Source organism: Anser cygnoides, chromosome 2 (genome assembly GCF_040182565.1).
Source record: "Anser cygnoides isolate HZ-2024a breed goose chromosome 2, Taihu_goose_T2T_genome, whole genome shotgun sequence".
Taxonomy (NCBI): Eukaryota; Metazoa; Chordata; class Aves; order Anseriformes; family Anatidae; genus Anser; species Anser cygnoides.
In genome coordinates, this window is record NC_089874.1 from 9871684 (window position 1) to 9898996 (window position 27313).

Consider the following 27313-nt stretch of genomic DNA (forward strand, 5'->3'; position numbering starts at 1 on the left):
GTACTAAACATAGATAGTTTGGGTTTTCTTCTTGTTATTGCTTGTCTTCAAGTGGTGGTTAAGTAAAAAGCTTTTTATCTTTCACCCAAAATGCTGAAATGGTCCTTATGCTGCATTAATGTTGGAACCAAGCAAGTTTACTTTATGTTGCAAACTGTACCTTTGGAATTCTTAATCGTAGTGGATCTACTGCTTGATCAGACTTCATCGTTCAGTGAAGGGTGCTACTAAAAAGTTAGAGCAGAAAATGGTTGTTCTATACCATAAGCTCTGATTTTGAGATGTTACTGTCAGGAAAAAGAAAATGAAAACAAGAAAAAAAATGCTGTGACCATGTGACCTATAACTCTGAACCCACGTGAGCTGACTGCTGATTCAAACTCACTGAAACTTCTCTGAAAACTAACCTTGCTCTGGCAAGCTTCCTGCTGGATTAGGTATTATCTTACCTACAGCAGCTGGTAGGAAGTTAATTGAAAACCCCCACGAGTACTATATCCCCTGTCATGCTTACTGTGTCTAAAATACATGCGGTAGTCTGGATGTGGTAGTATCCAAATCTGAAGTATCCAAATAGGATGTCTTGGGGTGAGGCAGATTGCACTGCTGGCCCAAGTGCTAATTATCTTCTGCACAAAGGGAGCTGAAGTCTTCTGCTTGAGCAGATGTCAGCTTCAAAATGTAATGGCGAGGATTAAACTACATTTAATTCAGAAGGTAAATAAAAAGTTTTATTAAAAGGATGTCATTTAGTGGAACTGTCTCTTCATTTTTCTGGCATTTGAAATAATGCTGGCATTTGCAGTATTATGGGTTCATTTTGAAAATCAGAAATAACTTTTGAGGTTTACTTAAAATTGACAATAGGAGAATGTATTTTGGAGGCTTACAGTAATAACTCTTAATACTTTAGTTTGCTCTGTAGCTTATCCTTTCTACTGAATCACAGATGAGAGCTCTTTCAGCTATTCCTTTCAGTGCAGCCAACTTTGAATGAAACGTCATAGAAAAAGGGGAAAAAAACACAACTGTAGCTGCAGGCTCACAGGCACTGAGAATAAAGATGAATGCTTTCGTAAAACTTGAATGTTAATTCTGACAGGTTAAATATTAACGCTTAGATTGGGAAGATTACAGTAAGGATGCTTGTCTTTTATCTGGTAATAACAAATGGCGTGGTACGTTCAGATGGCTTCAGTTCCTCCTTTTATTGAATGTTGAACATCAAATGTGAAATCTGCATTGTTTCCAGTTTGGTAACAAAAAAAAAAAAAAAAAAAAAAAATTTGAATGAGTTAATAGTATGGGTGAGGAATGCAGCTTGTGTGACTGGTCAGAAAGTTCAAATTTTGAAACGCATGTTGCTGATGGCCAGAAGAGTTATAGAGAGAGTTATTTTGGTTCTGTCTGTAACCTCGTCGCCTGAAGCTGTTACCAAAATAGCTAAAGATGCAAAGCAGCAGATTTGGAGTGAGGTTCTTCTGTCTCAGCTGTAGTCACGAGCTTGATTGAAATTTGAGGGGAGTTTACCTGGAGAAAAAAAAAATCATATGCCTGCAGAAGCTTTAACACATCTTGTAGAGAAGCATGAGCAGATCAGTGGTCTTTCAGGAATTTTTTCCAGAAATATATGCAGTGTCTGTGGTGATCATTGTAACTGATGCATGGAGTAAGGTTAACTTGCTTATTTATCAGGCATTTGTTTAACTCACCGCAGCCACCTCTGGCAAACTTTTTTCATGTAGGTAGATGTTGCCCTTTACTCTGAACAAAAACCAGTGCAGAAACCAGATGCATTTGTCACGCAGTTGTGATAGTTGTCTTACTCAGCAGGAGAGTTCTGCTGCTTGCCTGTGTGAGAGTACATATTCTGCAGCAAGTTTCTGGCCAAAGCAAGCTAGGCTATGGATGTTTAACAATTGTTTTGGACTTACCTATGAAACCATTTCATAGGAGGAAAATGGAGAAAAACCACATGCCAAAGCTCAGCATTTGGCATGTTCAGGAGAGTAGCTGAGAGCTGGAAATTCACTTGAAGTTGTTTTGCTTTCATCTGGTATTGCTTGCAAGCTTGCATAGTGTTCATGAACTTCTGGGCTTCAGTCTTAGATGTAGCTACGGAGTGGGACTAAAAATGTAGAAGATTTTTCTCTCGGGAAGATTCATCTTCAGATTTTGAAAACAGAGCAGCCATCAAAGTCTTCCTTTCATTAAATACCTTGAGTGCTACTTCCATCTTTGCTTGGCTTGTATGGTTTAGCTCCAAGAAGAAACATGCTTGTTATGGACAATGCTGCTTCATAATGCAGATTGCAGGGCGTGAAACCAGTAAGGGAGAAGCAGGAAACCAACCCAGCCTGTTCTGTGCTGTTGGTGTAAATTCCAGGGACTTTTTCCTTCATTTGGCTGTTGCCTTTCCTCTTAAGAAAACCTGATCACAACTTACCGCAGTCGATCCAGAAGCAGTGGGCAATTTGTCCACATCTCCTGTTCACCTGACCCCTTCTCTGCTGGCTAATGCTGGGTGCTGCTGCACAGGCTGGTTCCCCTGCCAGGGCAGGAAGAGGAGGTGCTTCTGCAGCCCAAGGATGATGTGCCAAACCCTAGTTTGCTTTTAAAAAAAAAAGTACAACAGTAAGAATAAACTGCTATTAAAGTTTGCCTTGTTTGGAAGAAGAGTATAAACATTTGTGTAAGGCTAGACAAATTCAAATGAAAAGATAAACGTACATTTTTTAATACGAATGATTAACTGTTGAAAGAACCTGCCAAGAGGAGTGGTTTCTCTAGCTTTTGGTGTCTTAAAGACCATCTTTCTGAAAAATATGATTTAGTAAGAAGCAAGTGTTTGGGGTCTACATAGGAGTAACAGAAAACTCAGGTGGCTGGGTTGCAGATTGAGATGGAAAGGTGCAATGTCCTTCAGGCCTTTCTTTCATAGGGTCTGACTTTGCATGATTGTCTTTTTCCCTCCCTCCCTATGGGTTAACGTTAATGCTTATAACATCTTTATTGTGGTTTTGAGACCAGGGGATGCTTTAGTGATGAAGGAGTTCAAGGGAGCTGGGGCTGTGTGTGGAGACCCCTTCCTTGTCGGGAGTTGCTGTAGAGCCAGGGAGCTGGGAAGACAGGAGGCAACACGTGCATCCAGGGCACAGATAGTGTGTGATGACTGTTGACCTAAAGCATCCACTTTGGGATGTGTAGGTGACAAGAGAGGAATTCAAGTGGGAGAAGATGTTCTGAACCTATTAAGGTAAGTAGTTGCTTTATTGTAGTGGACAAATTGGGTGTCCGGTGACAAAGAGGAAACCAGGGCAAGGGCCTTGATGACTGTCCCAGGGAATTGGCTTTGGAATTGCCACGAGCCCTTGCATGTCTCCTCTCTTTTCTCACTGAAAACAGACTGCAGAGCTTCAGAGTGCCTCATTTTGGATCCTGAGATGAAAGCTAAGAGGTTAACGTCATGTTATGACAAAGATTCGTTTGGCAGACTGGGTTGTTCGTTTGAAAAATGTGGGCAAAGTATTTACAATTCCAAGCTTTTATTTTTAGTGCGTGTTAAATCTGAAGTGGACAGCAATATGTGTGTTTTGAAGTTCGAGTTACTACGATGAAAAAGAGCTGGCTTTTGGTTAATTGCGTTGGTTTTGGTAGCGTGCTAAATACCTAAGGGTACATTATGTTAGAAAAAAAATACTTCTACAGGAAACTGCCAGAGAAGTGTCTCCTGCGGGGCTTATATACATGAAAAAAACCTGTCTGTAGACACTTGGGTTTTGAATATACTGCATTTGTTAATACTCATTTTTAATCAAATTTATTTCTGAGAGATGCGTGTGGACAGGCAAGCTCCTGGAATTCTAACTCAGCAGCATTTGGGTCATAAAACACATCTTGGAACAAAATCTTAAAACTTACGCTCTTGTATGGCAAAATCATATGGTTTCTGTAGGTCCTTCCTAATTTTCTCGGGAAGGTACCCTGCTTGGGGAGCGCTGTAACTCTTGAACTAAATCTTAGTTCTTCTACAGTCAAATTAACCTTATTTTGAGATTTAAATATTCAGTACTTAAGACAGCTTTTGTGAAGCCTCCTTTCTGTACAAACTGTGAAAACTGTAAGGGTTTCCCCTTGCTGATTAAAAACCAGACTCAGAGCATTGCAGCTTCACCAATGTAGACATAGCTGTAGTAGCCTGGAAACTTGTTAACTGAAAAGCAAAGCTTTAGTAACCTGGAAACTCGTTAATGGTAAAGCAAATAATTGTACGTGCCATACTGCTCAGCCCTTTCCTGGCTTAAGAGTAGACCTGGAAAGAAACCTTTCTGTCCTTGAGGTATATAGCCAGTGTGCACCTTGGGTTTGTGGACTATTTGTTAGCAGAAAGCCACTTCAAAACCACTTACTTTTTAAAAGTGTCAAGCTGTAATTTGTTAAAGCAAAGTAATTGTATCCGTATTTTCCAAGTAACTTCAAAAATTGAGTTATATCCCGTAGAAAACCTATTTCAAAGTTAGGAAATGCAATTCTGTTCTCTGTGCAGCTCAAGGGGACTTGAGTTGGGTGTTCAGGTGCTCTTAGGCAAAACAACAATTCATCCAGGGAATCGGGTTGAACATGACAAAGTGGATTATAGTTTATTTACCACTGCTAAGGAAAAAGAAATTTAGGTATACTTTACAATGCATGTTCTTTCTTACATGTTTCAGGTGTGATATCAATGCCAGCTAATACTACAGGGTATATAACTTAGAATATCTATTGCAAGGAGGACAATAAAAAGAAATGTAAGTCATTTCCAAGTATTTCTAAAACACTGGTAATGACTGATTTTTTGATCTATTCTGAAAGTATTATCCCAGAAGAACTGGAAGATAGCTCTGTTTGAAAGGTTAAAAGAAAGTTGAGTAATTTGTCTTGAGTCCTACTCTTAGTATTTTTGTAGTGTTTTGTAATTTTAATTACTCAAATTCAATGGTTGCAAGACAGAGTTATAAGTGTCATACAATAGGAGGTAAATCTAAGTGCTTTCTCATGCAGCGAATAATCCAGAAGATAATTCTTACATTAAGGAATGATTACAAGAAGCTAAATTGAGGGAAATAAAACATTTCTTAGAGGAGACACGGGTGTTTGAGCCTTCCTACTCCTGATGAACAAAATCAAGAACAAAAGATTCTTTGAGTATTCAGCTGTAGTTTCCACTCTTCCCTCTCCTTTTACCAGTTGCTCTGAGATCATGTGTGTGCTTTGCTCCTTGAAATGTTTGTATAAAAAGATGACTAGATCCCTGGTAACTGTTTTCATAGAATAAATCACGAAGCTGAGTGCCTAAATATGCTATGTATTCTGTTGCAGAGGAGGTTCCTCTTGTCCTGGACAGAATAGTTTCCAACTGCAGAAAGCCTTTCTTTTTCTTTTTCTTTTTTGAAACAGGAGGTAGGGGTGGGTGCGTTTCTGCCTTACGCCTCCCAGCCTCTTCTGTAACAACAACTAGCCATTCATTCACGTCTGCTCCAGATTCAGCTAACTCCTGTGTTTTCTGGGTGTGGTGGTAAAATTCCCCAAATTATGGGCGTCTCAGGTGCTGCGTATGGGCCTGTAAATGGTGTATAGCCAAGTCAGCACTTGAAGTGCAGCTTTAATGTAGATTAGATGATATATTACTAATAGAGGTCAGAGCCTCTCCAGTTTTATGTTTTTTTTTTTGGGTGATATCTTTCCTTAAAGCATACAGATTTTCACTTGAGATTGTGGTGCACATGGACACTGAGGTCAGGCAGTGCTTTCTTTTAAACTGTGATCAGGGACTTGTCAAGTGTCTTTGTGGTACAGGCGTGGGTTTATTTCTCAGTTCATCTCACTGGAAATTCAGTGTCTGAAGACTTCCCTTAACAGATCTGCCTCCCAGCAGGTGCTGGCTCTCTCGGTGAAGTTACAGCATTGTGCGTCGTAGGGGGTTTTTCAGCCCAGTATTCTTGAGTTGGCAGCTTTTTCTTTGGAAAAACAGTCATTAATTCTTTTATTTAGTATTTTAAAAAATTACTGTAAAAGGAAATTTGTTTCTGTAGAATTACTACACTGTGTCCAATGCCCATAGTTCAGGCAAGGTCAGAATTTTAATCTGAAAGTGATGAAATGTCCTCAAAAGTGCAAAATCTGGGGCTTTTTCTGTCAGTTGCCAACTTGCATGCATGTAAATCTGTGTAAATGTCAGTTTTCTGTTGTGCATCTGTTTTGGGTTTCCTTTTGATACAACAGTGTGACTGCAGTATGCTTGCAGCTCTGCAAAGTGAACAACAGTGACTACAGAGCCGAGGAGAAATGCTGTAGCATAAATGAAGTTTGACATCTTAAAACTTAGTCAAACTTGGCAAGTGTTTCTGAGAAGGTTTTGAGTTTGCTGGTGTTCAAGAGGGAAGGGGATTAAGTTTGCTGGATGCTGTGCTTTGGTTTGCTAGCTCTACTGAAGTGCCTTTGTAATTGAAACAGTTTCGATGACGTTGTTTTTTTTTCTTCTTAAATATTTATTCCACTGGTATATAGTGAGTCAGCTGTCGAAGTGACTTAAATATTTGGAAAAGCTTTCGTTGCCATTGCAGAATCGCAGGAGGTGCGCGTACGTCCATAAGCTAGGTGATGCTGAGCAGCAGCTAGTTCCGACAGCTGAAGGTGGTGAGCTGTTCTCCTGGCGTGCGGCCTCAGCGTGGGTACGTGGCTTCCACGGGAACACCCACCTCTGCACCGAGAGCTCGTGGGCGATCGGCCGTCCTGTGTGTTCCCCTCTGGAACTTGGCGTTCTCCAGTGTCCCTGCCTTTATGGTGCTTCCTCAGCACAGCCCTGCCCTTTTTTTTTTTTTGCTTTGGCCTCAGGGATTGTGGTCAGAAATGGTTGTCATTGCGCTTTGTGCTTCATCCCATGGATCCCAAAGGTTTGATAAAGCGAGATGGTAGAGAAAAGGCAGGTGGGATGGCGTTGGACCATGAACAGCCATCGCTCCGTGCTGGGGTTGCTGTGGCACCTCTACCTCTCCACTCGGGTGGCCTTGCCAGGAGTTGCATGGCTGCGTTGCATGTGCTGAGCAGATGCCAACATCAGTGTTTGAACTCTACTTCTGCTTCAAAAGCTCACAAGGCCCTCTTGGTAAAGCATCCTCTCTTCCCACTGGATCTCTTCAGAAGCAGCATCTAAAATGACTGATGATACCGTTTCCAGGCACAAAAGATAATTGTAAGTATTGTTATTGTTGGATTATAGTGGTGTTTCTGGTTTGGTGTTTGTTACTTTTAGCTGAAAGTTTTAATTTTTGTGCTTTCCACTCAAGGGTTGATTTGGTCAGGGCTTCAGTTCGAGCAGTATGCACGGAGCAGTTCCTCCTTTCTGTGTATATAAATAATTGCTTCTAATTTTGTGTATATCTGTTTACATGTGTAAGTTGATGTGTATCAGTGTTTATTATTGATAGGCCTTTGAAAAAAACCTTGTATTCCTTAAACTATGGTGGTTTTAAGGCACAGGTTGAACAGCTTAACGTTGGGGTTAAAAGAGGATTGTTTGGAAACTGAGAGATTTCCTTGATGAATTGGAGATGCCGAACAGCAAAAAGCGGTGCAGCTTGGGAGTGAAGGCACCTGTGAGGTCTGGGTGCTGCTTCCTAGTTAAATATTTAGCTAAAATTAGTATTGAAAGTCAACTTGCAGCAAGATGCTTTTTTACAAATTCAGAGCTCTCATTAGTGTGTCATTATCGAGCAGGAATGCCAGCTAATTGCTTGGTGTTCTTTGTTGTCAGGAAGATGTCAAAAATAGGATTGGGTTTTGTGGTGAAGGTTCATAAAATGCTTCTGAAACCTATTGAGCTGTCAGACTTCCTGTTGCCCGGAGCATGTGACATTTTCAGTGTCAATTAAAAGGTTCTGGTATTTTTTGTATGTGTGCCTCTGTTAAATCAGGGATGTGTGCAGGCACTGGGAGCTGGAATTTCCTTGCCCCTGTCCTAGTAATGGATGAGAAATGAATTGCACTTCGAGGGATATAACGTGTTTTTTTTATAATTGTATGTGAAACCCTTGGTGTCATAGTTAAGGCGCAAGGTGTGAGGGAGAATATTTTTCAAATGATTAACCTGAAAAGATGAGAGTTTATAAACTGAACAAGGGCAATGCAATATAAGACAGGGAAGCTGCCTCACGTCTGCAAGACTTCAACAGCTCTAATAGCCACTTGATCAGAATACAAACTTGGCGGTCTTGTGCGCTTGCCAAATTACTATGGAAGTGTTGACAAAACAGCCGTGGAAGTCATTCATCACATTTTTGTGAAGTCACTTGCAAGATTCTTTTTTTTCGTTTAATTGCATGGGTTTGCTTTTTGTATAACATCTATCTCTTACAGCAGTCTGGGTTTGCTGTGCATTAGGTCTCTGAAGATTGATTTAAACCTGGTAATCAGTAGGAAAAAAAAAAGTAACAAAACTGATTTACAAACTGGCTTGTTCTGAACTGCCCCGGAGATGCTCCTCGTAGTGAAGGCTGCTAGCAGAGATAAAGGACCTCATCTTGAGGCTTTATTAAAACCAAACGAGTTAAAGATCGGTCTGTTGCAAAAATAGAAGAGCAGTTTTTCTCTGTTTGCTGTCTGAAGAGCTGTGTAATCGGCTAGAAGCCGATGTTAGGACTCACCTAGCAGCGGTCGCTCCTAGGAGGGCTGAAGGCAAGGTTGTCCTCAGGGGAGCGAAGGGGCCTTTCCACCCGGGAGGGTCTCCAGCCCAAGCGAGAGGTGCGAGCGCTGTGTCCTGAAGCCTGTGCCCTCCGTCAGGGCACCGAGGGGGACACCGGACCTGTGACAGGATGGTGGCTGCAGTCACTGGGCCGTGTGGCATGGGCTCCGGAGAACGGCGCAGGCCTCGTGTTTGTGCCATGCCGGTGGGAGGCCCCGTGTGCCTGGTGAGGTGACCCTGGGGAGCAGGCCAGGCCGGCGGCTGTGTGGCTGTGCTGCTCTGTTTGTGCTTCGTTGCCTCCAGCAGCGAACGTTGCCTTGCATCGCTGAGGGCTGGCTGATTGTTTTTGTGTTGCGCTTCAAAATCCAGTTTCAAAGTGAAACCCGAGTTGTGGAGGTGAAGCCTGCCAGGGTTTTTGCCTGAGGCTGAATTCTGAGGGGCTGTGTGAGAGAGGGAGATGGTCGCTATGGTCCGCATCTCATCTTTGTGTGTTGTGTAGGGACTGTGCTGGGGAGAGCTGCCCTGGGAGCAGCAGCCCCTAGTGCCACTTCTGAAGAAAACACTGGAACTTAATAAAAATGCAGTATGATTTGAAGGAAAATGCGGTGGAGATATGAGGTGACCCAGCAGCAAAGTGGGAATAGATTGAGTCCTTGAAGTCACCTACGTTGTCTCTGGGTTTATTTGGCCTGAGAAGTATAGAAAGCATCATCTTTTCAATCATCTCAATTTTTTAAAATCAAGTCCCTTTGTTCAAACTCTGAGGTTGGAATCTTAATTTGTGTTTACACATGTCAAGCTGAGAAGCTCATTCCTCACTCTGCCTCCTTTCAAAATTCGTGCCACGATGAATAAGGTTTCTTTGTGATGAAGTCTCTTACCTTTAATAAAATTCACTTTGAGCAGCAGCATACAAATGGGTTCATCTTTCTGCCTACTGGAAGCGTGAGGATTCGTGTCACCTGCTGCTGTTTGCTTTTCCCACATCCAGAATTTTAAGATGAGAGCAGTTGTATAAGGCATACGGGGCAGAGAGCAAAATGGCTCTGCAGAGGCCTGGGCATGCTATGGCCACAGTTTTCTCTGCCCTCAAACTTCAGGTAGGACCACTGGGCTTTCAAAGATGTCTGAGGGGTACATTTTGGCAGTGAGGAGGTAAATCCAGGCTCTTGTGTGTCTGTCAGGCTGCAGCATTTGGTGCAGTCAAACAGGAGTGGCTGTAGCAATGGATGGCACCCCAGTCTGTCAGACGACGTTTCCTTTCAAAATACCTCCTTTGCAATGCTGCCGCAATTAGCATATGGCGTACACTTACTTAATTTTCCCAATTTGTTGCAGATTGATGTATTGTTGTGGTGAATCATCCCTTCTGAAATAGCTTGATGTGCTGGGAGCGCAGGATTCGTGTTCGGGCAGGGCTGAGGTACGGGACGTAGCTGGGCGAGGGGGGGGTGTAAAATACCGATGGCAGCTTATCGGAGCGCTCACGGGTGCGAGAAGTCCTCCCATTGCCTCCGGTTGCTGGTGTCAGCAGCAGGAAAGGGGCAGCGGGGTGCCACGGGCGAGGAGCCGCAGCGGGGATTCCCCTGCCCTCGCCTGTACCGGGAGCGCAGGTGGTGCAGGAACAGGCTGAGCTGGCGCGGGAGGAGCAGAAACACAAGCAGCAAGTCCGCTGCCAGCTTTTAAAGCCAGAAGGGCAGAGGATTGCAGTGTGCGTTAAGCAGAAAGCATGGAGCCCTGCCCTTTCCCAGATCCTAGGCGTGCTGCAGGCATGGCTCTGCCGGGACAGAAATAGAAGCGCAATGTTGGCTTCATCAGTCTGTCCTTCTCCCCATCTCCCATCCCCTTTTTTTCCATCACTTCCCAGTGACTTCACCACCACCTCCCCATGCTTTCTCCTCTGACTGTGAACTTTTTTTTTTTTTTTACCTCTCTCGGGAAATGGGCATGAGCCTGGCTCCCACAGCAGAGGAAACAGCAACAGCCTGGGAAACCCTGCGCAAAATCCCCGAAGTTACAAAGTGAGCACGGGCAGGTGTAGGAGCAGGTACGTGCTTGAGCCCGGTGATGCTGCAGGCAAGGCTTTGCAGCTGTTAGCCTGGCACAGGCTGCGAGATGGGAGAAGGACGAGGTGGGACATCCCAGCCAGTGTCTGGAGAGGGCATTGATGGAGAGCCCACATGTTTAGTTCTTAACCGGCTGAGCACTCTGGCACCGCTTCAGCTAAATATTTCCCAGCGCTTTGCATGGAGGATGTCTGTCGCCACAGCAAACCCATCAACCTCTGGGGGCTCTCTTTGAATATAACAGCGGCACTGAGAGGTGGGCCAGTCGCTCTGGAGGAAAAAATGGTTATCGGTAACTGGGGAAAGCCACCAGTTTGTGCGAGATGACTCAAAATGTTGTCCTCCATCCGGTACTTCAGCCGATAAACTCCAGGGTTGAAGTAAGCTCCCTTTATGGTTTTTAGAAACTCTGCCCCAGCAGTGGTGGTGCAGATTCTGCAGCTGTTGCGGCATTCCCCAGATAGTTTCGGAATGATTTCGGGCTCTTTTGGCTTCACAGACTAATTGCATTTTTTTTAATCAGTAGATTTTAAAATGGCTGCTTTTCCTCATAAGCACCGTATGAAGTTGCAGGAGGGAGATCTTTAAAGGCTTTCGCTGTCAAACTGAGGCAGCGACATTTGCCGGAGACAACTTGGTGAAAATTTCAGTTTCTCTCGAGTCTGACAAACCTGACGAAGTGTGTGCTGAGGTGGATTTTATAACCCGTGCTGTTAAGCGCTGCAATATTAGTGTTTCCTGGCATTTAGCAACAAGTTCAAGAACAATGAATCAAAAGAACTTGCCCAACATAGCCTCCGGTACCGCGGAGGGAGCGTTTTCATGGCTGAGAGCGTTGCCCAGGATTTCAGGAGGGGGTGTGTGGGCGCGTGTGCGGGTGTGCACACACGGCGTTGGAAAATACTTGCCTTCTAATAGTGAGCATCCCCCGCTCCCAACAGAAATGAAAGAAACTGAAAGTAAGCTGCAAGTCTGGTCCCCCAGATTGGACCGCTTGTTTTGCTGCAGTTGCTTGTTCTCCTGGTGTTTTGTCTGTGCTGTATGATACTTGATGTGGTGCTTCTAAGAGAAGGAACGAAAGAAGCAGGTAATCCCCAGGAGGACTTCAGGTTCCTCCGAAGCACCAGGTTTCCCAGCAAGTGTCTGACCTCAGTCTCAGAGGAAGCCTGCTATCATCCGCTGAGGTAAATATTAACACCGGAACTGTTGTAACAGTGGAAAAAGTTATCGGGACAAAGATCTTATCCGCAGGTTGTAGCGCTAGCGACAGATAAAGGTATGTAAGTGGTGACTTTTTGTTCTTTGGGTGGCTCCTGGAGTCCTGGAGCTGAGTCAGGAGCAGCTCCGGTGCCCTCCGCAGGTGAGGGGCAGGTTCCAGGGCCTTGTCCCAGGAGGGAAGACCAGGCAAGCCCGGCTCTTTTCATTCGCCCTCCTTTCTTGCTGTTAGTCAGAAGCAGTAGCAGCACACACTTAAAACCATCCCAAACACTTTTGGTAAATGTTGAGCCCTCTCTGGAAGCAGAGTTACGGTGTCATGCCCTGCGAGCACGTGGCTTCACATCAGCAGCCCTCAAGAATGAAGTGTACGTGAATCACCTCGTGTCTGGAGGTGCTAGAAAGGCACTCAGACACTTTGAAGGCCATCATTCAAGAAAGATTTGAACAGAGGAAGCTTCTTATAAGTCACAATACTGGCCGGAGCTTTCCTTCAGAAAAGATGTGAACCAGTTTGTTTGCTTTTTGTTTCCTAACGCAAGAAAAAATGCCCTTTTTTTTTTTCTCTTCATTAGGCATGTAAGAAAATACCATGCAAATAGTAGGCCTCCTGTACAGGAACCACTAAGGCCCGGCTTCCTTTTGCACAGGAAGTGATGGTAAATTTTAATATGTGGTTCAGGATCCTCAGGATGTTTACCCTGATTCGTTCTGCATGTTTCTGTTAATTACTATCTAGCCATTAATTACTGCTGATTCCTGGTACAATTCAGTTCGATTCCAGATAGCCAGGATATGCGCTAATATTAATTAACACTGTGTGAGGATGCTGTCATTGTAAAAAGTGGGTTTAGTACAGACATTACCTATTTGGTGGGTAGAGCTGACCCATTTTAGAACCTTTTACACAGGTTTTGGCATCGTCAGACTTTTTAGCACAGGTCATTAGATGTGTTTAAAAGGTAACACAGTCATCAATAAAAAAGCTTTTAATTGCTGTGGTACCCCACTGCTGAGGGCACCAGCTGCTCCCATTTCACAGATGAAAACACCAAGTGCTCCATCATGTGCTTCGAAGGACATGCAAATCCTGGGGTTGAGCTGACAAAACCCACCCCAAGTTGTTAGTTATAACCCATATTTTAAGCACTTGAAATCAGCCCATGTTATAATCCTCTGGGGCTCAGGTGTGCAAACAAATGGGTTTAGAAGCATGCTCCCACCTGTGCAGGGCTGCTTTTTTACCAAGTGCTCGGTGTCTTACCTGTCCCACCTCAGCCAGACCGTCATCTGCCTTGCCCTTCTCACTCCTGTGCTACTCCTGTGTGTTATTTCCATGTTCCAGGAGTGAATACGGGTCCCTCGGCTGTGTCTGGTGGCTCCCCGAAAGTGTCCACCCGATCCAGGAATCGTGCTCTCACTTCGCTTGAAACACGAAATCCACACGTTGCTGAATAAGTAGGAGTTGGCAGTGACTTTTCTGATAACGTTTCCCCTCGTGATAGGCAATGTTGCCCTCTGCTGGTTAATGACAGGTTAAAGGATCCCTGCCTTCCCCTCTCCAGCAGCAGCATTTTGCCGTGACAAGCAATTTTTCACCCTCGGGGTCTTACTTGATGTCCTACAGTTGTGGAGAGCATCACAGCTTGCCTTTGATTTCTTTTCCCCCAGAAGCTCCTTTTCATTTGGGAGCACCTGGCGCACCTGAAAACCAAACTTTAATTGCTGGGTTAAGAGCAGTAATTCAGAAACCCTCCTTTTCAGAATTAACCCTGAGAAGTACAACTTCCCTGAGCCAGTTTAGCAAGTGAAGTAACTGCAAGGCTTTTAATTAATATCGGCAGCAGTGAATCAGGCCTTCTGCTTGCGGCCGTAAGGAGCTGCCCCCTGCCCTGTCCTGGTTCGTGTGGCACACAGGAGCTGGCTGCAGGGGCTGGGCCGGGTTAAAAATAAGCTGTGGAAAGAGCATTATTTTTAACTCGGGTCGGTCCCAGCCGCAGGGCTGCACGTGAGGGTGAGCTGGGCGGGGGGACAGGACGTGAGGGCTGTTTGGGGCAGCCCCATCCCCTAGATTTGCTTGTCAAGCAGGTATTCTGCTTCTGAGCTCAGCTGTGGAGATCACAACACGACACGACATGACCTGTCCTCCTCAGAGCCTTTCCCAGTACAAACATCAGCTCTGGCAAAGCCCTAGCGATGGTCCTGCACCTCTGGGGGTGATGTCCTGTACGGCGGAGCTTTCCCAGGGTAAATACCTTTCAAGTAAGGCTCAGCACCAGTTCATACAGCTGGCTTTATCCCCGGTCTGCTCTGAGTCCTTTAAGCATGAATATTTAGATATGCAAAACAGGAGAAAATAGTTAATGCAAATTACAGCTTACCTGGCACGATGAGAGGGAGGTGGGGGCTGGTGCTGTGCACAGCACCCGGCCTGATCCAGCTCCTGGGCCATGGCCAGTGTGATGTTACCGCACGTGGCTACGCTGTGGTGCCATCCTGCTCTCCTGCACCAAGAACAGGGAGAAACTTCGGGTGATTTTTTTTGGGGGGGGGGTCTGTCTGTCGAGCTGAAGCTTGTCCCAGCTTCAGGGGAGATGGGAAATGGCTGCGTGGTGGGACTGAGGGGGATTGAGCCATGGGGGCTGCGCTGTGGGTGATGGGGACAGGCGCAGGCAGACCAGGAGCATGAATTGCTCTTGTGGGGGAAAACTGGGTCACATTGTAGTCTCACCCAGGTTCATGAAGTATTTGTCTGCTGTGGATGCTGCAGCAGGTTTCGTGGCATGTGCTACTGATGAGGATAATGCTGAGGGCAGCTGTTTGGTGTAACGCTGGTTGGTGTTACACGGGTCGGCTCATCTTAGGAAAATGCTAATTGCAAATTGCTGGTGACAGAAGGTTATGGAGCTTACGAGGAAAGGTTCAAGACAAACACTGGTTCCTCCCCAGTCCATGGAGTGATGTGGGGATCAGCTCTTGCAGGACGAGACAGGAGCCAGGCAAGCTCTCCTGGCTCTTCGCTCAGCTGCAGTTGAATTAACTGGGGAGTTGGGAGCACCGAGCATCTTCCACTTCTATATACTTCATTGTAACTCGGACCCCAGCATTGAATGCTTGCTGGAAGATCTTTCCACCACTTCCACAGGTGCTGTGGTAACACAGCTCAGCTCAGGGAGCAGCTGGGCTCTGTGGGAGCACCCAATGGAGGCGCGCATGGGGCTGCAAGGGGCACGGCACGCGGCGATGCTCTCAGCCTGGCACCGGGGCGAGGGATGAGATTGTTTGGATTATTCCATTTTGAACTGTTCCTTTCACGCCGTCTGGATGAGACCAAAGCTGTTGAGATTGATCTTTAACACAGTTAGGAGTAATTTATCGGGGTGTGTGCAGAGCATCTGGTTTAATAGTTGTGTTAAGTATTTGTGGGTTTAATCGGAGCGGCTTTGGGATGTGCACGCAGAGCTCCAAGGCCTGCGATGTTTCTCATTCCTGCACCTGCTCACCTGTACCAAACTTCAGGCATGTGTTGGGCAAGACTTTGTACATCAGCAGGAAAGCAATGAAGTTTGGCTTTCCATGGGAGGGGAGAGGTCTCTCGTGCGCTGCAGTTTGTTAGGACGTGAACGCTGCTGCCTGGGTTCTGTATGCACAACAGCTGTATGTGGTTGTCCAATTCTTTTTTTTTTTATATTCCTCACACTTTATAGGCTTCATCTTCATCAGTAGCATCAGACTGATATGTGCTTCAGTGCTGTTTGTGTAGCGTGCTGGTGGGAAACCCTATAACCTCTTAAGCGAGACTGGAAATGGCTGCGAATTCGGCACCTGGCATCCCCTGAGCTTTTTCCTACTTGCTGCCTTTCCTAGCTGGAGCTCTGTGCCCCGTGCGAGGCAAAAAAAAACGCAGCCAGCCAGTCTCTGGCCTCTTCCCCGAGGCCTCACGTTGTGCTGTGAAACGACTTTTTTAAAAATACTTTCCCTCTTCTTCCTCACGCCCTCAGAAGCATCTCCCAGGGTACGCTTGCAAGGTAAAGGCGATGCGACCTGTTTTCTTTGGAAGCGTCGGTGGTTCGGTGCGCGCCGTGAGGACGGTATTCCTGCTCGTTACTTACTGCGTTACGTGGTGCTTTTTCCATCTTCAAAGCGTTTTCCAGCCATGAACTAAGAGCACATGCATTCACCCAGAGCACACGCCCCTGCCGAAGCGGCTGATGCCCGGCACATCCCAGGAAAAACTTCCTGAATGTGACACACCACTTTTGATGCAAACAAAATGACGCCGTATTTCATCAGCTCTATTAAAAGTACTTAAGTAATTGTATTAATGAAACTTTAAAAAGCCTACAAGAGACAAATCTGGCACACTTTTTTTTTCTGTTTTTTTTCTTATTTTGCCCGTTGAATGTCATTGGTCAGCTTTTTTATTTGTGATCTTAACATTTGCTTCTCGACATGTGGTTTTGCTTGGTTTGGTTTTTGTGTTTTGGTATCTTATTTCCTTACTTTGCAGCATCGGTACTGTTACAGTTTCTGCAGCAAAGGAAAGTGTCTTCATACTCATGCTGTTTTGCAGAGTACCTCATCTTTCTTAATTTTTTTCCAGGCATTGGGTTTTTATTTGCATTGTGTCCATTCTCCTTTGCTGTGTGCGTCTGTCTTGCAGCCTGGACTGTGCTAACCTTTGGCACCTTCAGACTGGTTTCCCATCTTCATTTGATCTTCCACGCTTCTTTACCACCCTTCCAGTTACAGATGTCCAACATCCAGCCACCCTGAGCCCATGTTTGCTTTGTTTTCTCCTCCCTGTCCCTGTAGCCAGCTTAGCATGGGTAGTTCTCCCTCCATTCCCTACCTCTTTGCCTTGAGCAGGGCCAACCCTTCCTACACGGGTGGTCTAGGAGAGGTGGGATGAGCTGCCACTCTCTGACCAGGTGGGAGTATCATCCTGGGCAACGTGCTCAGCTTGCTCACCCTTCCTTTGGGAAAATGGGAACAGCAGCCCCAGTGCTGTCCTATCCATCTGACTTGGTTTTTGACCCCAGTGTGGTGTGAGGCAGCTGATGGAGCCTTCTGCTCCGGGCACTCCCCCAGCTCCAGGTGGACCAGGAGATAGGAGCAGGCACGGGATAGCCAGGGATGTGCAGCTGAATCCCTCTGTTTGTGTGAGCAGACAGCCAAGGCAGGAGTTCAGCGATGCCCTGTTTCCAGCCCAAATTTCTGTCGTTTCATGCTAACCTGTGGCATGTTAGACGCAGCTCACTTTTTCTCGCCTTCTTTGCTTTTTCAGGTGAGGCAGACGAAGAAGCCTTTGCCGAGGAGTGCAGACGGAGGGGACAGCACGCCCTGCCTTTCCAGCCCACCAACACTCGCCTGCTGAAGCCTCACAAGCCTGCCAGCTCCCCCAAATATGCCTATCATTATAATAGCGATGAGGTGGAAGAGCAAGATAGAAGCCGAGTTACAAGCAGCTTGGAGACCCCTTTTTATTTATCAGGTGTGCAAAAACATGTTGATGAGAAATGCGCAGAAAAGGATCCAGCAGCTAGTCAAAAGGAAAAAAACAAAAGCCAAGCAAGGAGATGGTGCTGTGTGCTGACCTAATGCCAGCACCCTGGTAGATAATAAACTGCCGCTTGTGTGCCTTCATCTGCATTAGCTCTGCTCTTCAACGTAGCCTAGATTCACAAATGCCCTGGGATATTCAGGGCCTGATCCAGGGAAAATATTGTTTCGTTATGCTGCTGAGGTGCCCACGCTCTTTGTTCTTAAAAGTGAAGGCCTTTTAGAGAATAACTAATGGCAGTACTTTGCACATTCATTTATTTAAATTGTGCTTAGCTTCCTTGCCGAAGGAGAAGTTCAGCAACTTCACGTATTAATTCTGGAAGCTGCAATTTTGGGCATCTAAATCTTAATAGGAGAGGGTTGAGACTGTTCAGGCAAACAAGGAAGCACAGCAATAGTCCTGGTTATTTTTGGAAGTAATTAGTCCTTTGATGTGTTTCCAGTCTGTAATTTTTGGCAGTGTAGTCCAGAGGCTATCTTGGACAGCAGAACCCTCGTAACCACTTGATTTAATTTGAACGCGTGGTCAGCCAGGACTGCCAGGACAGGTTACTGTGCGGGTGACAAAGCCCTGGCCCAGGCTGCCCAGAGGCTGTGGAGTCTCCTCCTTGGAGAACTCCTAAAGCTGCCTGGACGTGGGCCTGGGCACCCTGCTCTGCGCGGCCCTGCTGGGGCAGGGGCTGGGCCCGAGGGACCCCAAGGTGCTGCCAACCCAACCCAGGCCGTGCTTCCGAAACATGAAGGTGCCTTTCCACGTGGATGCCTGCACTCAGGGCCATTCTCAGCAGTGTTGAATTAGCTGGTCTGCTGGGAAGCACGAACGTATCGGGCTCCTCAGGGCAAACACAGCACATGGGAAATGTGCTGGAAAAAATGAAGGAAAAAAACAACTGTCCCCCAAAGCACAGGCACACACACTCCCAATGCTATACCAGCTTCTGCTGTGTTTGAGCCTTTGAATCTAACACTGAATTCCGTACAAAAGACCTACATTTATTGCATGGGGTGCCAACTTGCAAGAATAATCAGAGAAATTCAAATAAATGTCTTCCTGATCAGTTGCTGGAAGTTTAGACTCTTAAGGCATGGCTAAATTAAATCTTCTTAAAATAAATAACTAAATTCTTTACAGAAGCCTGAATCTAACACCTGGGCTGATGTACTGAAAGCTCCTGCACAGGCGTTACAGGATTTGTTTTCTGTGTCTGTAGCCAGCAAAACAAAACCTTGGATCTGCATTTGGAGACTTCAGGTTCTCTGTGACCATAACAACATTTTGTAATGGTTTCCAAAGAGCATCTGAGTTTGACATGCACCTTGCAATTTTTAGAGCCATTTTAACGTTGCTTAGGACTTCCAGCTGTGAATCTATTGATGCTCTGAGGCGCACAAGTTTTCAGTTAAAATGAATTTCCAGAACTATTTGCACAATCCCCAAATCTTCTATTCTACCGGTAGATTGTCAGTTGCCATAAAACAGGTATACAAGATTCAGGGCTGAAAACTTGATTGCAGTCAAGACTATGATTTTTTTTTTGTATTGTTGCTTTAAATATTTTGCCTGCTGTTCCTCCGATAGATAGACAGTGGCTGCTGAAGGACTGGTCGAGTTAGTCATAAAGCCCTACGTGAGTGTCTTAATCCCTCCCTGGGAAGTTTGTGCGTGAGCCCTGGCCAGCAATGCCGTTCTCCATGGGTGTTCACCTCCGTCGGCTGCCTCGCTCCGCCAGCCGGCTCCACCAGCTCTGTAATTACGTAGACCACTCGCTTGCTCCCGCTTGGCTTCTCATTTATCACCGCGACAGCTGCCGTGCGCTCGCGGGCCGGCCTGGGGAAAGCAGCATCTTTTTCTGCCTTGACCCCAAGCCCGCTCGCCGCAGTGGAAAATAGCGAAGCTCAACGGCCTCAGCCCTGGCGCGGCTCCACCTCGGATGGGATCGTTTCTGCCACCGTTGGCACGCGGCCCTTGGCAGCGATTGTTTTTAGATGTTGTCCCAGCTTTAGCACCTAAAGCAAACTCTCAGTTGTTACTGAATCACCTGCGGTGGTTTTCTTTTCCCTGCTTGAGGAGTGGGAATGCTTGAGTTTTAATTTGTAAGTCCTTAGGAAATTTAAGTGGAGGAACGTGGGGTAGGTTTCATCTTGGCTATACGATAAAGCCCCTCTCTCTCCAGTGCTGACTAGTGAACAGTACTCAGGGGTGAGATGAATCCTCTCCATAGACAGGACTTCCAGTTGTTGCAGTGGGTTTTGATTATAAAACAGATGGAGTTAAATCTGGTTCTCCACCTATCTTTGAGACTTTATTTTAGTAGAAATTGCTCTGGGTTTCGTGGTGTTACTGGTTTCAGAATGGCCTTTTAGAATAAAACTTAACCTTGTGTTCTGAAGTGACTGTGTATCTCAAACAGGTGCCTAGCTCCAAACAAATATATATATATATATATATATATTTTGGTAAAAATTCAGATACTGCTAGTAATGCACTCTCAGACAGCATGGTGTCTGGCTGACTCGAGATATCCAAGCTGTACCAAAGTGGTGTTCATGCCAGCGCAGGCCTGGGGGCTGCAGCTGTTAATGAAACTGCTCCGGATTTGAGAGTTTTGACCTTTATCTAGCAAGAATGGTTCAAATGTTTAATTGTAAAAGTATTGACAAATATTTGATGCTAAAGATCATTATTTGCAAGGTAATATTGCAAAGTTTGCTCTTCCTTTTGAATGAAATTGCTTGCATTAACCTAGAACTTACAGCATTAATAATTCATTTTTGATTCATTTTCATCTGCTGGCATCACTGAAGAGGAAACCACTTTAAAAGAACTAGCTTAACTAATTCTGATCCTTTTCTAGCATGGGTTCGTCTGCTGGAAAGTTGAGCTATTCAAACTTCATTACATCTTTAATGCAGTCTCCATTCTTCTCACCGACACACGATTTCCTGAATTACGCAGTACTGACTAGTAAAATCAACGTGCTGGTTATCCAGACTAATTACCTTATAATTCCCTCGCATACTTTTGTTTGGGTATGTAATGGAAAGCAAAGCTGCTTTGTTTTCTGCGGAAACCTAATACGCGAGGAATGTTGGAAGCACGGGGCGGGATGGGAATGAACTCTCCCTTGCTCCACATCCTGCAGCTGTGCGAGTGGGATGTGGCAGCAGCCCCCTTCTTCCACGGGCGCGGGGTGGAAAGTTGCCAGCTGGATTTGGGGACCGGCTTGTTGACCCCTCGGCTTAACCAGAGCTGCCTTCATGTGCGTTTTTTTGGCTGCTGGTGGGAGATCACCCCATTACCCGTTTGCTTCCCATAAAAAGTGGCTGGGTTGCACATGGATGGAAGGGCTTCCAGGGCTGCAGAGCCTTGCAAGCTTTTGCTTGCCATGTGGGAGTAAAACCTTGGACTCCGTTCAGCAGTAGTGTTACCTTAATTACGAGCAGGCAAGCAGGTCGTATCTGGCTTGGTATGTTCTTGTAGCAATTTTAGGCAGAATTGGTAATGAAAATAGTACGGTGAGCAAGCGTGAAGGAAGGCCCCAGTAAGTTGCTACGGCTTTTTAGTCCCCTAAAAGATCAAAGGTGGAATTACATCACAGGGTTGGACAGTGAAACTGGAGAACTCGCCCCTTGGATTTAACAGCAAAGATAATTAAACAGTGGAGCAGCATACCTAGACGGGGTGGGATGTTTTGTCACTGCTGCCCTGTACGTAAAGGCAGGTTCTCCTTCCACGATGCTCTGTGGCACGGGCAGAAACCGTGGATGCGGGGAGAGGATTAGTAGGTCAAGTTGTGGTGGTTGTTGGGCCGTGGCTTGGGCTGAAAGGAGGCAGTGTGAAAGTGTGGTGTAGGGCTGTAATTGTAAATTGAGTCACATGCGTGAAATTATACTGAAGCTGTGATTTGGGGCGAATTTTTGTAATGGCATATGCAAATCTGGCCAGGCTAAAATAATAGATGGTGGCTCCAACTCAGGTAAGCTTGCTAACTTTGAAATCCCAATTTATTTTATGACTAGAGAAATACCTCTAAGAGCAGAAAATTAAGTAGCATGCTCTGCGGAACCCAACTTGTGTGTAATCTGTTGGCCAATTAAAGCTCTGTGTGCTTGTTGGAGCCTTCTGGTTTGAAAGAGGTTGAAAGAATTGCCACAAGCTTAGCAAAGAATTAGTAAATATTGAAAACAATTTTTGTTACTGGGACTTGAGCAGAAGATGTGAGTCCCTCCCATCCCCAGCCTCAGGGCTTCGGAGCCTGAAAGTGGAAGGAGGCTCCATTTCTGCCTGCACCTTTGTAGATCTTCCATAAAAATCAGGCCATGGCCTTTGTTGTTGACCCATGTGAGTCAAGAAGTGGAGGAGGTGGAGATGATGTGTTAATCATTGGTCACACTGAAGTCCTTGGTTCCTTCTGCTGACTCCTGTGTTCTCCTGTGTCAGCAGAAGGAAGGTGGAGCAGACCCGTGGCCGTTCCTGGCAGAGCAGGCAGATGTCGAGCAGAGCAGGAAAAAGTAGGATACTACAAACGGGGTGGGTAGGAGTGTTTTCCCTGGGACGCTTGTCCCTTTGGACGCGTCGCTCAATGTGTGCTCCTCCCTTGCTGTTGCCTCCCAAGAACATGATGAGTTTTGAAGTCGGTGACTGAGCAAAATTGTGCCTTTGGGAGCTGCGGATGGCAGAGAAGTGGAAAATCAGGAGAAAAGTCAGTGTGGGACCCATCAGAGAGGCTTCCCAGTTTGTTTTGGTCCTTGCTGCGTGGTTGAGGGAGTTGCTACTAAGCATTGGAAGCAGCTTTCTGAAAGCTGGAATAGCTTCTGTGCTCTCTGTGGTTCTTTTGGAAGTAGAAGAGAGGGGGATGAAATGGAGAGTGGGGCCAGCAGATGCTGTTTATTGTAGACAAGGATTGTGCAGGTTGTAAAACAGGTGTAATTCCAAATGGTGTGGATTCTTGCTTCATCCATCCCTGCTCCTGGCAGCTGACAAAAGCGAGAGCATACCAAGCTAGGCTGATGTCTATCTGCATTTGAGCGAATCTGTTTCCAAATATCAAAGCCTCGTGAAGCTCTCAGAAACCTAATTCTCCCTCCACCCTTCTCTGAGACTCTTCACGTCATGCATTTCTAGAGTTTAGATGGCTAACAATTACTTCCAAGGGTGGGAATTTGCAAAGCCCCTCTCCAAGACCAGAACCGCTCAGCTGAAACCGGCTCAGCCGGGCACTGTCTGTGGCAGCTTTCCACGACCACTTTGTGATGCTGGCAACCCACCAGGACACATTTACTACAAATTAATCAAATAGCACTGGGGCTGCTGCTTTTCCAAATCAGATTTTATTCTCTCATGACTTTGGGACTAGCCTTCTAACCAAGGCAGCTAAATATGCTTTTAATTAGTGCCTGTTGAAGTATTCCAGGGAAATGAGCACTGAAGGGTTACTTAAATCTTCCGTGTGCGATTTTTATTTTTGTTAGGAGCTGCTCCAATTGTTTGGATCAGGTTTTTGGCTGTTATCACCCAGCGTAGCATCACTGGAGCTAACAGAGTGACAAAGTTTGACCTATCCTTTCTTCTTAGGTGGGGGTAGCAAGGGAAATGGCTGGGAGTGAAATTAGTTATCACAGCAGGCTAGAAACAGAAAGGACCTGGCAGTTTTCTCCTGAGGAATACTCTGTATTTGTGCATTATCTCCTACTCTGGCCAATCTGTATCTGTGTGTCAGTGATAACACTTGAAAGATTTCCACTTTTTACCCTTATCGTTCGAGAGCTGGTAGGAGACCATGTTGTCAAATACCTAAATATCTTCATACCGCATTATTTTAACATTTGAATTGTTTCATTTAGAAGACAATGAATTATGTGGCATTCATTTCAAGACCTAATTTACATTTGACTCACAGCATTCTTAGGGAAAAGTTGCTAGAATTGCTTTCAAAAGCTCAACCGTTTGAAGAAAGTTGACTTTCAAAACATAAAAAAAAAAAAGGAGTTATGATATTAAATAGCATCAAAAGCAACCATGCCTCTATGTGGAAACCTTTTGGAAATGCTGACAGTGTTTTGAGAGTGAAAAATGAGAAAATAATGAAGCTAATATCCTGTTAGGTTTCAATGGTCCTTTCCCAAATATCTGTGCTAATGTTTCATCGTTATGACGTGAACTAGTTCTGATCAGCCGATATGATGCTGTTTTTCCCTTCCAGTGAAGGGAAGATCCCTTTGAATAACACCCTTTGGATGAGTGATCCTCGGGAGTCAGCACGTCCCTTCCGCCTCCGTTGGCCTCTGTGGGAAAGCCGAGAGACGCTTGAGCCCTTCTGGGACGTGTCTCTTACTGCATCTTTTTAATGCAGCAAATCAAAAGCCAGGGGATCCTAGATTTGGCAGCGTGTAGGTGACCGAAGGGCTGACATCGAAGTGACCTTCGTGGGTGGGGTTTTTATTGAGATGTTCAGGCGGTGTCCCCCGGGATGGGGCTGTATCTCAGGAGGGTGGCAGGGCACAGGGAAAACACCGTGTCATTTGCAATTCCACAAAGCACTGGCAGCTTTTCTCTTCCTTAAACAATAAAACTGGTTTCCACTCTAACTTTGCACAGGCTAATCACTCATGGCAGAATTTCTAAACAAATATCCTGGCTCTTGACTCAGACGATTGCAGAAGGTGAAGTAATGCTGTTGGTACAGCGTAGGAGCTGGAGTGATAACCTAGGAGCGCTTTTCCTTTGCTGCAAGGGAGTGTATTTCCTCTAATGCTCAAGCTTTTGCTAGTGTCTGAAGTGATTTTAGCCCAAACAAGTGTGGCTCTCCCAAAGTCTTAAATTGCAGAACTGCGGCTCTGCTGTGGCACAGCCGTAATTGCACTTGGGAGGAGCTCTGACTCGAGGCACCTGAAGCCACAGCCTGACTTCAAAGCTTTCTGGTTACCGTAACCCTCTGACCTCACGCTGTTTCCTTTTCCCATCCTAATTTTGCTGTCGGTGCTAAATGGCTGGAGCACCGGGCGCTGCAGTGAGGTGGCTTCCTTCAGGGTCGTGTCCCACTGCCTGCAGACCAAATGGAGAACAGAAATATTTCCAGACAGGCAGAGCTGAGCCCTTCCTGGCCGCTCCTCTGACTCGCAGCCTGGGTCCGAGGTGTCTGACCGAGGGGCTTGTCCTCTCGGTGCGGCCCCGTTCCCTGGACCACGCTGGTTCCCAGTGGCAGAGCATCGCTGAGCTACGGGATCCCTCCTGCCACCTCACGGCGTGGTTTGCTTTTGGTTATTTGAGGGAAGCGCGTGCTACCTTTGAGTTTAGGTTTGTAAGTGCACTGGGTAGATGTGGTGCTGGTTCTGCGCTGTACAGGCAAGTCCGCTGGCAAGTTGTGTGGTGCTGCAAGCCTGGAGGAGAGGAGGTGACGCAGAGCAGGAACTGGTTTTCGTGCATCTCTGTGGGGAAAAAGAACATATTGGGATGACGATCACGTGGCTGAAAGCTTGTGCCTGTTGAACCAGCAGCAAGTGGTTGTTGCTTGAACTTAATGCTTCCATGTACCATAGGAGCTGCAGTAGCATGTAGCCTATGGTGCATTGTTAAGCATGAGCAGACCAACGACCTGCATATAAAGCGCATATTGGTAAACACCGAGCACCTTCTTATTTACTCAGGATTCTCAGCATTCCCTGTTTTTAAAATGGAAATGCAAATATCGTGGTAACTCTAAATACTGTGGGCAGGAAATGCCAGTACTTAAATAGCTCCTGCTGTGTAAGTCTTATTGCTTCCATTTTGAAAATTATTCCGGTTTTGCATGTGCTCTAATTTTGAAGCTTTTCCTGAATGGCTTTGAAGTCTTCTGAAAGTTCTTAGATCTTTTCAGACTTCAAAGATAGATACAGTGTTTTCTTTATGTCCTATGTAAGGGATATATTAGAACTGATTATTTAAAATGATAATAAAAAAAATAAAAAATTGGAAAGCCAGATCTTTTCTTTAAGACTCCTTAAACCATTCAGAGAACGCGTGCATTTGATAGAGGGGAAAAGTCCATGAATACTGTGAATAGTGTTTCACAAGCCGTGTTTCCTCAGGATACAAAGAAGGCAGCAAGAGGAGGAAGCAGAAGCAGAGAGAGGAACAGAAGAAGAAGAAGTCAACCAAAGGGAGTTACTAAAACGGACTTCTCTGCTGTGCCAATACCTTTACAATAACAGCAACTTACGTTACATTTGAGCACAACTCTTCTGAATATATATATATATTTTTTGATTGTTCACACTGCTAGTAAGGAAGTGACTCATGTTTAAAACTGTACTAAAATTGCACTATATTATTCTTTTTAGTTTCACGGAGTGGCTTTCTTGCCAGTCAGGTTAAGGAATTTGGACGAGGCTGAACTTGGTTAGAAGTGTGTTATGTTTGACGATTGGAAAACATTACAGAATCTCTTACCTCTTCCTTCCCTGGGACTAAAACTACTCTAGTCTAGCATTTATTTGTTTTGTAGGTTATAGACAGTTGTGCAAATGCCTGCTTGTCCAGTCACTCTAGCATCAACATCAGGCTTGTTGAAAGAGTTAAACATCAATCCCGTTCCTTCATGTCACTGGGAGTCGGACTGAGACATGCTCTCATGTGGTAATTTATGCAGACTTAATAAATGACTTCTATGTTTTTTTTTCTCCCAAGCTGGGCAGCAAAGGTTTGTCCCTACTATTAAAATGTTCCTTCTTTTTAAAGTGTATCATGAAGTTATATCCTCTGGTTTTAAGAAACTTAGTGTAATGACGGTCTTCTGTAACACTTCTGCTGATTTCTTTAAGCGTAGTTGACTCCCGGTGAATCATTTAGTGAAACCATTCCTTATTTTAAAATTTTGTTTTCAGAAGCTAGAGACAAATGATCGAAGTGCTACTTTAAAACTGCTCTTTGTTTCTGTTGAGTAGCTTTTAGATAATGAAAATATTTCAGGATCTACGTAAGATTTTGTCTTTTTTTTTTTTCTGCAAAGAACTTGCATCTTTATGTATGAAACCATTTTGCATCCGTTTTATTGCAGGACTAATTTTTTTTTTTTGAAAACATGTCTTCAGTTTAAAAGAAATCTACTTTTTCTGGCTAGATTACTTCCTCGCTTCCCGTAATCGTCTCATGTGCATGATCCATTGCTTCTCTTAACCTTTTAGTTTGTCCAGAGCCCTTCTGTTGCCTTAAGCATTTACCTGCATGTTTCTCGTCAGTACGTTGCCTCCTCTTTTTAACCTTCAAGTAGGAGTTATCAGCTCATGGTTTTGTTTTGTTTCTCGTGTCTTCCTCTTGCCAATATGTTGTTGATGTAACAGACTTAAACCTAGCGATACTGAAAGTCCACAGTTCCTGGAGAAACTCACTCCCTCGTGTATGAAGCGATACACATAATGGTGTAAGGAAGAAGCTAAACAGAAAAAATCAAGTCTGCATTTTAGCATGGTTTGATATAACAAATTCTGGTGTCTGTGGTATCTGAATGGTTTAGCTTCTAATGCTTACATTACAGAACGTAATCTTACGCAAACATATAACCATACATGAACTCTGTTAGGGTATTTAAATTAAGGTTAATATGAAATAAGCCTGAATACCATTTTTTCTGTCACTTAAGTACCACTTTTTCATTTTTGTGCAGTGTTACTAATATTTAAAAATAAAGAAAATTCTCCTTTATACTTTGTCCTCTCGCACTGTCCTGTAGACTAGAGCTGGCACCAGCTGTTCCTGTTTGATTTG

General features: G+C 45.1%; 1 protein-coding gene and 1 long non-coding RNA gene across 5 annotated transcripts in view; one reads left to right on the forward strand and one right to left on the reverse strand.

Moving 5' to 3' along the window:
• Positions 1-27313, forward strand: part of DNAJB6 (DnaJ heat shock protein family (Hsp40) member B6) — a 67297-nt gene that overhangs the window by 32043 nt on the left and 7941 nt on the right. For 2 of the 4 annotated variants that reach the window (XM_066991444.1, XM_066991445.1), the window contains one exon: positions 17291-25711. In XM_066991444.1, coding sequence (XP_066847545.1) covers positions 17291-17604 — 314 coding nt within the window. In that variant the 3' untranslated portion in view covers positions 17605-25711. Of the gene's footprint in view, positions 1-17290; positions 27251-27313 lie in introns of those variants that run through there. The other 2 variants (XM_066991446.1, XM_066991447.1) reach the window with 2 other exon arrangements.
• On the reverse strand, positions 1262-17296 carry LOC125182605 (uncharacterized). Its single transcript, XR_010829064.1, has 2 exons — positions 13268-17296; positions 1262-2611 (listed from the first exon to the last, which is right to left on the reverse strand). It is a non-coding gene; the product is annotated as an uncharacterized lncRNA (long non-coding RNA).